At 50.6% G+C, this 10,330-nt stretch overlaps 1 protein-coding gene across 2 annotated transcripts; it reads left to right on the forward strand.

The window, feature by feature from the left end:
• The first annotated feature begins 1,804 nt into the window (after positions 1–1,804).
• NLE1 (notchless homolog 1) lies at positions 1,805–10,077 on the forward strand. Of its 2 annotated transcripts, none has more exons than XM_063111602.1 (13): positions 1,805–1,835; positions 1,969–2,112; positions 3,102–3,319; positions 3,920–3,999; positions 4,862–4,938; positions 5,109–5,206; positions 5,557–5,749; positions 6,295–6,430; positions 6,569–6,615; positions 7,418–7,620; positions 8,730–8,889; positions 8,983–9,053; positions 9,708–10,077. In XM_063111602.1, exons 1-13 carry the CDS (start codon positions 1,818–1,820, stop codon positions 9,718–9,720), a joined length of 1,458 nt encoding a protein of 485 aa, XP_062967672.1. In that variant the 5' UTR covers positions 1,805–1,817; the 3' UTR covers positions 9,721–10,077. The 2 variants fall into 2 exon arrangements, with proteins under 2 accessions (XP_062967672.1, XP_062967671.1); XM_063111601.1 differs by having other exon boundaries at positions 1,813–1,841.
• Positions 10,078–10,330: the final 253 nt, after the last annotated feature.

The raw sequence follows: 10,330 nt of genomic DNA on the forward strand, positions 1-10,330 counted from the left end.
GTGCCTATAACAATTTGTGGTACATAGTGCCTGCTCAATAATATTTGTTGACTGAATGAAATAACTCCATGAATCTGTGAGGAATACCAGGATGTTTTAAAACATATAACAGGGAAATGTGACATTGTTTCAGAGAAGGTTCCCTAAGTGATAAATGAGTGAAAATATGTAGAGCTCCTAGAACAATGTCTAGCAGAGAGTACGTGATTAATACATTTGTCAGATGAATGAATGAATATTTAAGGCAAGACCTGAAGAATGAGAAACTGTTCCTGTCTTAGTCTGATTGGGCTGCCATAACAAAATACCAGAGACTGGGAGGCTTAAACAACAGAAATTTGTTTTCTAAAATTGAGAAGTCCAAGATCAAGGTGCCATCAGGGTTGGTTTCTGGTGAAGTGTCTCTTCCTGGCTTGCAGATGGCTGGATTCTCACTGTGTCCATACATGGCCTCTTCTCTGTGTCTGCTTGGGTGAAGGTGGGGTGAGGATGGGGGTACAGAGAGAGAGAGTGCTCTGGAGTCTTTTCCTCTTCTTATAACGGAACTAGTTCTATCTGATTAGGGCCCCACCCTTATGACCTCACTTAACCTTTATTACCTCCTTATAGGGCCTGTCTCCAAATACAGTCACATCAGGGGTTAGGGCTTCCACATATGAAATTGGATGGTGGGTGGGACACAGTTCAGTCCATAACAGTTACAGATGGAGAAAACTGCACATGCAAAATCACTGATTCAGAAAGAGCCATGCCTTGGAAGAGCTCAGAAAAAAACACAAGGATTTGAGAGAAGAGTGGCTGGTGATAGCAAGACTGAGTGGCCCATCATCAGGAGTTTGGTTTTTTTGTGCATGTAAGCGAGCCATAGCAAGGTTTTAGGGTGAAGAGTAACCAACCAGATTTTTGGTTGAAAGCTTGCCCTGGTTGCAGCGTGGAGAATGGACTGGAGGAGGCAGGAATGGAAACAGGCAGTTCCATCAAGAGTCTATTGTAGTGGTCCAGGTAGGAAATGGTAGCAATGGAGATGGATAGAACAGATTCCAGCTGAGTTAGTGAGGCAGAACTGACAGCTCCAAACTCTGGGCGAGGGAGAGAAGAGTCTCTGAGGAAGATCTCAGTTTTCCCACTAGAGAGCTCACACTCATTGCTCTCTGCCTCACTTCCTCATCTGTAATATGGGCAGAAAAGGATTGTCGTGAGAATTAAACGAGCTAGGTGTGTAATGCATTTAGAACAGTGCCTGACACATTGCTATTATTTTTGCTTTACATTTAACTTGCATTTTAACTTTACATTTGCTTTACATATAACTATAGACATTTTTTGGTTTTGTACTCATCGAGGATTATTAATTGACTTGATCCATTTAAAAAAGAATAGTAATTTCGCCCTCAACCCAATAGTTGTTTCTGGCTTTGTAAGCCACCCTGCAGAGGTGCTGGGCCTAGAGCCTGGCCTGTTCAGTCCTCTGCAGTTCCTACTTCTGTGATCTTGGGGAAAATCAATCAACCTCTTAGAGCCTCAGTTTCCTCATCTATAAAACGGGACAAGAATCCCTGCTGTGAAAAGTCAGAAGGTTGTCTTTATCCTATAAGGCACCGGGAGGGACTGAATACAGAGGCGGCGACCCCCTCCGAGGAGAAACTAAGACCGGAGGGAAGAACACCTGGGATCCCATTTCCAGCCCGAGGCCGGGCGCGGAGTGACATTTCTCCGCCACAGCACCAGAGGGCGATGTGGCCGGCTGCGGGCCCGCCCGCCCACGGCGGCAGCGCTCTGGCCCGCCAGGGTTTTTCTCCTCCACGTGGGGACGCAGGATGGCGGCGGTGGCGGCGGTGGGTGTGCGTGGATGGGGCGGGGGCGTCACCGCTGGATGCTCGGGCCGGGTCCCCGCGGCCGGAGGGAGGCGAAGTGGGGGCCTTCCGATCGGGGCGGCGAGGCTGACGCCCGCCCCTCTTGTTCGCGCAGGAGGCGGCGGCGGCGAGCGACGTCCAGCGGCTGCTAGTGCAGTTCCAGGATGAGGGCGGGCAGCTGCTGGGCTCCCCGTTCGACGTGCCCGTGGATATCACCCCGGACAGGCTGCAGCTCGTGTGCAACGCGCTGCTGGCCCAGGTGAGCGGCGCGCGGGGGAAGGCCCGGTGGGGGATCAGGAGGCTGAGGGTCTGCGGTCAGGGTCCCCCAGTACTCACCGACAGTGGGTGACGCCCTTGCGTGAGTCTCCACTGCTTCTGAAGAGGGTCAGAAGATGGAATAGGCGTGAAAGTGCTTTACAGGGCGATCAGTGGGGCCCACCTGAGGAGAGGCAGTGTTCTGAACGCATTGGGTGCAATATTTCATTGATTCCTTGTCATGGCCAATCAAGACGGGACGTATTAATATCCCCATTTTAGTGTGTGGCCCGGAGGGATTAAATTATTTGTGCGATACTACCCAGTAGGTGGTAGATTTGGAAATGCAACCCAAATATGTCAGACTCAAAATCCATGCTCTTATGCTTTAAGCCAGCTAAGTTTATGGAAATACCGCCCTCAGTTGGGCGGGGGGTCGGGGAAGGGGGTGGTGGAGAATGGTGCTTAAAAATGCAGTTCCTGGACCCCACCCCGGACTTACTAAACTGGGCTCTGGGGTGAAGCAGGGAGCTTTCATTTTGAACCAGCTTTTTGGTTGCTTCTTACAGCATGTGGAGCATGGTGGCTTGGAAAACGCTGTATAATGCTCTGTGCTAACCCTAATCTTGGACTTCAGTGTTCTTTTTGAAGACTTCTAAAGAACTTGAATTAGTCAATAGCAAAAAGACATCGAACTAAATTTTTAGTTCCTCTGAGCCACCGTTTTTTGTCTATCAAGTGGGAATATTAATATGTGTCCCAGGGTTGTCATAAGATGCAGATAAAGGATTTCAAAGTGATACGTAAGTTTTCTAGGATTACTCTTCAAGGATTAAAAAGGTCTTGCTCAATGGGCAATAATGAGGGTGTCCCACACAGGGTGGCTGAAAAGAAGCAGCCTCACCTCCCACAGCTCAGTGGGGAGCATCCCTGGCAGAGGTGGCCCCTGCATGTCCTTCAGTGAGGGAGTTGCCCTTTACCATTGCCTTCCAGGAGGATCCTCTGCCATTGGCTTTCTATGTCCACGATGCTGAGATTGTCTCCTCACTGGGGAAGACGCTGGAGTCCCAGGCAGTGGAGACAGAGAAGGTCCTAGACATCATCTACCAGCCACAGGCTATCTTTAGGGTCCGGGCTGTAACCCGCTGCACCAGCTCATTGGAGGGTCACAGCGAAGCCGTCATTTCTGTGGCCTTCAGCCCCACGGGAAAGTAAGGACAGATGCATAATTGTGGGGTGCGGAGTGAGGGATGTGTTTGCAGTCTCTGACTGGGGCGGGGAGTGTCCCCCAGAGTTATGATTGATGGGCCTTGGGTTGCCTACCATAAACCTGAGCTCTGGGCTCAGCTTGCAATTAAGGGACTTCCCCAGTGGAGCTTGGTCCCCAGTGGCCAAGGACACCTGCCTTGGAAGAGCCCTTCTTGGACTTGATTTCAGGAGATCTGAGCTGCAAGGTTAGCTCTGCCCCTTCTGAGCTGTGATTAAGACAAGTCACTTAACCTTTCCATCAATTTTCTGTCTGTGAAACTGGGATTAATTGCCTCTCACAATCCTATGAGGATAATGGGAAACTTCAAAAGCTGTACCCATTCCTTTTAGGAAGCAAGAGGAGAGAAATGGCCTCCCGGGGTCTTTTCCCAGATGGCATCAGTGTTATATATCTCCTTCTTCAGAGAGGAGAGGGTCTAGTCCAGATTCCATTCATAGAAGATGATTGAATAGGCAGCAGAAATGCACATGTACAGTGACTGGGGTGGGCCCCACCAGTCACCCACCACTGCAGAGGTCAAGTGGCCTCTCTTCTTCCCCAGGTACCTGGCCAGTGGCTCTGGAGACACCACTGTGCGCTTCTGGGATCTCAGCACAGAGACACCGCATTTCACATGCAAGGGTCAGTATACTGTTAGCCATCCAGGAGGTCTTAATGCAATCGTGGGTGGCTGATTGGCTCAGCTCTTTAGTTCCTGAGGAGGCCCAGAGCAGATTCCAACCCCTTAACATCCGGTTAACAGTTGCCTGTTACTAGGTAGAGACCATACCCTTGAGCCCAACCAGCCACTTACAAACAAGCAGAGACTGGACCGAAGAGCCAACTTGGGGCTGTGGAGAGGAGCTGGCTGGCCGGTAGTGAAAAGACCCTGGCTTAAATCCAGCCTCTGCCACAGTGGTTCTCAAACTTTAGCACACATTAGAATCACCTAGAGGGCTTGTTAAAATACAGATTGCTGGGTCCACCCTCAGAGTTTTCATTTCATTAGGTCTGGGGTAGGGCCTGAGAATTTGCATTTCTAATGAGTTCCCAGGTGATGGTGATGCTACTGGTCTGGGGACCACACGTGGAGCACCACTGCTGTTTCACAGACTTAGTGGGGTGACCTTGTGTGTGTAGGACATGCTCCCTGTCTAAGCTTCAGTTTTCTCATCTAGAAAGTGAAAATGATAATTCCCACTTTGCTCCATACCTTAGAGCTGTTGTGAGAATTGCAAGGGTGATGTGTATGAAAACAGTTTTTCCTGTGTGTCACATAAAGAATTATTAGAAAGTGATTGTGTTATCTTTGCAGCAAGATGCATAGCCCTAGCACTTGGAGCGTGTTCTCTCTTTGCCTAGAAAGCCTTATCTCTCCTTTTTTTTAATTGTTCATTTATTCAGCAAATGTGTAAGGAGTGCCTGCAGTGTGCTAGGCATTGCTAGGCACTTGGGATAAAGATGGATATGGTGCCTCTTTTCTCCTGCAACCCCACTTTCTTAGGACACAGACACTGGGTCCTTAGCATATCCTGGTCCCCAGATGGCAAAAAATTGGCCTCAGGCTGCAAGAATGGCCAGGTAGGTGATACTCAGGATAAAGAGGTAGGGATGTGGGGCTCCCTCCCTGGGGGACAGTTTAGAATTACTTCTGGGGTATTCAGGGAGGGTAGGGTGGGGGGCAGTAGATGGGGGACTTTTTGTGGGGTCAGGGATAAGTTAGGGTTATTCAGTGAATTTCTGTCTTTCAGATTCTCTTGTGGGACCCAAGCACAGGGAGGCAGGTGGGCAGGACCCTCGCCGGCCACAGCAAGTGGATCACGGGCCTGAGCTGGGAGCCCCTCCATGCGTGAGTGACACTGACCGAGCTGGGGCAGATGAGGAGCCGGGGATCAGAGCTGTCCCCATTCCCTGCTTGATGCAGAGAAGTTTTATGTGAGGGGACAAGATGGGCAGCAGAATGACAGTGGCAGTGTAGCAGGCAGTGGGGAAGGCTTTCAGTTCCCAACTTGCCTTGCTGCTTAGGAGGAGGTTGTTCATTATGGCGCTTGCGAACAGCCTTGCAGTACATCCAGGTCTTGGGGTCAGGAAGCTGTCAACAGCTTGGCCCTGGCCTTTGAGTTGGGAACGGGGAGGTGCCGTGGGCAGACGGTTGTTGCCAGGTCAGAAATGAGGTCACATCTCCCTTCCCCTTGCCAGGAATCCTGAGTGCCGCTATGTGGCCAGCAGCTCCAAGGATGGCAGTGTGCGGGTCTGGGACACAACTGCAGGCCGCTGTGAGCGCATCCTCACCGGGCACACCCAGTCGGTCACCTGTCTACGGTGGGGAGGGGATGGGCTTCTCTACTCCGCCTCCCAGGATCGCACCATCAAAGTCTGGAGGGCTCATGATGTAAGACCTGGGAGGGTTCAGAAACCAGTCTGGCAAATCTCAGATCACGGGATGCCAGTGCTGGGAGTGACCTTGACATCAGCGAGTCCAGTGTTTCCGAGATGTGTGCTGGGAGCCCCGGTCAGGGGAGGTGCTTCAGAAACAAGGTGTTCTGTGCTGTGGTTGGTGCTGCACCATAGGGAGATTCTTGTGTCCCCATTAGCATGATCAAGCCCTGGAAATTCCTGCTGTAGGAAGCTGGCTTAGCTTTATTGAACCTGCTATATCCCAAACTTGTTTGACTGGAGCCCTTTTATTCTGACGTATTTCATTTCTCTTCTTTGAAACATATTTTTGGAAAGATTGCTCTGGACAGATGTCCTCATTTCACAAATGGGGAGAGACTTGAGCCCAGAGGGGTGATTTGATTCAGATCACAGTGAGCGAGTGAAGAAGGCTTGGGGTCCTGATTTTTATTCCTGTGCCACCATCCCATGGGGTGGATCTCCCAAGAGTGGAGAATGGCGTGTTTGTGTGTGTGTCTTACTTGTCTCCCTCTACCATAGGGTGTGCTGTGCCGGACTCTGCAAGGCCATGGCCACTGGGTGAACACTATGGCCCTCAGCACTGACTATGCCCTGCGCACAGGAGCCTTCGAGCCCGCCGAGGCCTCAGTTAATGCACAAGACCTCCAAGGGTCCGGTGAGTGAGCAGGAGAAGGAGGGGAGAGGGGAAGGAGTCAGTTCTCTAGCTTAGTCGGGGATGTTTGGTTTTTGTGTTGGATTTTCCAATCAGCCTTGTTTGTTATCTCCTCTTCTCCCCTCTGTTACCTGGACACAGTGCAGGAGTTGAAGGAGAGGGCACTGAGCCGATACAACCTTGTGCGGGTGAGTGTGTGCCAGCTGCGTGCACTTCCAGCTCTGTGCTCTTCCTCAGCTAGTCACTGAAACATGCTCCACAGACACTCAGACCCCACCCGCTTCTAGTCCCAGCTCAGAATGTACCTATTCCAAAAAGTTGTTCTCTTTTTTTGTTGGCTGGCCAGCATGGGGATCCAAACCCTTGACCTTGGTGTTACCAACACTGTGCTTTAACTAACTGAGCTAACAGGCCGGCCCTCTGAAAAGTTGTTCTTGATAATCTAGATTGCAGTCCTAACATCTTAATGTACCAGGAGTCGTTTTATTTTTTGGTTTTTTTACTTGCTTATTTGTTGCATTCCCAAGGTACTTCTTTATTTTATTTAGGTTGTTTTTTAACACGTTCACTTGGTCTAAAGATCAAAGAATACAAAGAGGTAGATCGTGAAATGTCTCCCATTTCTGTTGCACAGTCATCCATTCCTTCTGGAAGCGTTCATCTATTCACATACATGTATATATGTACAATATATACAAACAAATACACATATAGTCCGCATATGATATTCTTCCCCTTTTAACACACCATTCTGTACCTTGCTTTTTCACGTAATTATATATCTTAGAAATCATTTCATGTGCAGTAGAGTTTCCTTTTCCTTTTGGGTTAAGTGACTTTCCTGTGGGTGAGTGGCCCACGCAGACCTATTTTTCCTTGCCCTGGCCTCTGTCCCTGGTGTTGGGTAATCTGTGGTGTGTGTTTGCAATCAAGGATGGGCTCTCCCATCTGAGACTACTTCTGACATGGTGTGCTTTCTGCTTCCTCTAGGGCCAGGGCCCAGAGAGGCTGGTGTCTGGCTCGGATGACTTCACCTTATTCCTATGGTCCCCAGCGGAGGACAAGAAACCCCTAGCGCGGATGACGGGACACCAGGCCCTCATCAACCAGGTGCTCTTCTCTCCTGACTCCCGCATCGTGGCCAGTGCCTCCTTTGACAAGTCCATCAAGCTGTGGGATGGCAGGACGGGCAAGTGAGTGGAGGGAGGGGGACGTCCCTCTGTAAGGAGTGAATAGTAGAAGGGGCTGGGCACTGCCACTTACTAACTGGGTAGTCTTGGCAAGTGTTTGGATTTTCTAAGCCTTTGTTTCCTCTTGTGTAATATGCAGACCCCCTACTCTCAGCTTTGTCATAAGGATTAGATGAGAAGATGAGATGGTATATTTAGGACCAGCACTAAGTGGGCACTGAAAATGCTAGTTTATCTCATATCAAAGGAGAGAAATGATCTTAGAGCTAACCAGAGGGCCACGGGTGCGGCAGCCCTGAAGAAGATGAAATGGAAGGTTTTTGGTACAGTCATCATCTCACCCTCCTCAGAGTGTGGTCCACAGGCCAGCAGCATCAGCATTACTTGGGAGCTTGATAGAAATGAGGAAATCTTGAGCCTCACCCCAGACCTTGTGGCTCAGAATCTGCATCTTAATAAGGTTACTGGGTGATTCTGCTATTCCTTAATGTTAGAGAAGCCCTGGTGTAATGAGGCACAAGGCCCTTGGGGTTTATTAGGGTGCAGGAGAGGCAAAGGCTTGGGCAAGTGGAGAAAAGGAGCAAGGGAAACGCTTGTTGAGCTGAAAGGGAACCTATGTGTCAGTCCTTGTGTATTTTCACACAGCAGCACTTCGAAATAGGGAATTCGATTCCTTTTAAAATAAGGAAACCAAGTCTCAGGCCCAGTGGCTTGTCCAGAGAGACCCAGCTAGAGACTGTAGTGACTTGAAAGTCCCACGTGGCCTGGTGCACTGATTTTCCATGCCACCTGTCAGTAAGCAACTGCTACTTTGGGGATGTCAGGCCAATGGGCTAGGCAGATGGCTGTGTTGGAGACCAAGGCATGCAGAGTTGTGCAGGAGGCCTAGCAAGGGGCGTACCCTAGAAGTAACTCATTTGGAAAAGTTTTACAAAATAGTAATGACCAGGAGTGATTAAAATGGTGTGGGGTGGGGGCCAGGCAGTGCGATTTTATAGGAGTTCTCAGGTAATTCTAACACGTGGCCAGGTTTGTGGACCACTGCTGTGGGCATAGGGGACCCCTCAGACATGCTTGAAGATCTAATATTCATCATGTCTTCCCTGGCCCAGGTACCTGGCTTCCCTGCGTGGCCATGTGGCTGCTGTGTACCAGATTGCGTGGTCAGCTGACAGCCGGCTGCTGGTCAGTGGCAGCAGTGACAGCACACTGAAGGTGTGGGATGTGAAGGCCCAGAAGCTGGCCACAGACCTGCCCGGCCATGCAGATGAGGTAGGGCCCACCCTTGTGGGCAGGAGAGGGGCTAGAGTTGTAGCTGGCATTCTTCCCCTCACCACCTGCTTTCCTTTCTCCTCCTTGTTTTAGGTATATGCTGTCGACTGGAGTCCAGACGGCCAGAGAGTGGCAAGTGGCGGGAAGGACAAATGCCTCCGGATGTGAGTGGCGGGGGAGGTGCTGGTTGGTGTGCTCGGCTCTCCTGCCTTGAGTTGGTCCCTCTTTGTACCCTTTCCCTTGTGGCATAGAATTGTGGGGCCCTCCAGATGCTCACACTGTCCTGAGGAGGTGTGTGAAGCCAGGTTCTCTGTGGGCAAGCAGGCGGGCTATGGGAATTAAAGGGATTATGGAAGACCCTGAAAGTACCCAGGTCACTAGCTACAAGGTGTGTCCAGGGTCTCCAGCATGAGGCAGTAGTTCTTGTAAAGCACTGGACTTTAGAGTCCCAAGACCTGAGTTCTCATCCTGGTTCTGCCGTTCAGTGTACATTCATGGAGAACTTGGTAACTATCTCTTGGGAATTACCAAACCTTTTTAGACAGGAGGATAGAAGATAGGAGAGGAGACACACTTTGGAACCTAAAGCATGGTGTACTTGTAAACAATTGTCACTGGTGGTGGGCATCCCAGGGGCCAGCCCAGGGTTTTGGTCCTGGCTGAGGCAAGCAGTGTGTGGGTAGTGAGTTTGGGTGGCCAGGCTTGTGATGACTCTGAGGGTAAACCACATGCTGTCCCCCACAACGGGCTTCTGGGTCATATGGCATCCCCTTTGCAGAAACGGGACCCCCATCCTGACTCCCTCTCCTTCTCCACAGATGGAGGAGATGAGAAGTCCTACAGCCCTCTGACCCTCAGCTGGACTCAGTCTCTGCCCTCCAGAGAATAAAGGCCGGGGTGGCAATGCCCACATCCTCCTCACCAGCAGTTGCCCTGAGAACACCTGTGCCTGCTGTCCTCAACACACCAGTGGGGCCTTCCCACAAGTCCCCTGCCTGTGACACACCCCAGAGCCGGAAATCAGAGGTCACCCTTGGCCACCACTCTGTACCTTGCTGGTGCTGGCAGTGGTGGGGGAGGCCAGGCAAGACGGCTGGGCCTCTGCTGCCACTGTCCCCTTTTCCAAGTGCCAGCTCAGTTCAGTTTCGAACCCTGGGTTTTGTGATCAAGTAAATAACTTATATTTTGTGTGTTTGGGTTATTGTTCCTTGTCCTAGAATACCTAGGGCTGAATCAAGGACTGCGCTAAATCAGTTTTTCTAGCCCCGTCCTTTGCACTGGACTACACCGAACCACACAGACCAGGAAGATGCCTTTCCTCTCTTCCCTCATGCCTGCATGGGAGAGGTCGGTATGATAGCAGCCACAGGATACTGTATTCGTGCTGTCCACTGTGGTAGGCACTAGCCACTTGCAGTTATTTCCGTGAACCAGAGTTAAA

Source organism: Cynocephalus volans, chromosome 10 (genome assembly GCF_027409185.1).
Source record: "Cynocephalus volans isolate mCynVol1 chromosome 10, mCynVol1.pri, whole genome shotgun sequence".
NCBI classification, from domain to species: domain Eukaryota; kingdom Metazoa; phylum Chordata; class Mammalia; order Dermoptera; family Cynocephalidae; genus Cynocephalus; species Cynocephalus volans.

Bases quoted from the DNA above. Each gene is read 5' to 3' on its own strand.
- NLE1 (XM_063111601.1), top strand. From the start codon at position 1,818: ATGGCGGCGGTGGCGGCGGTGGGT. The intron at 3,320-3,919 runs GTAAGGACAGAT...CTTCTTCCCCAG, and splicing joins GCCTTCAGCCCCACGGGAAA to GTACCTGGCCAGTGGCTCTG. The intron at 4,000-4,861 runs GTCAGTATACTG...CCACTTTCTTAG, and splicing joins ACCGCATTTCACATGCAAGG to GACACAGACACTGGGTCCTT.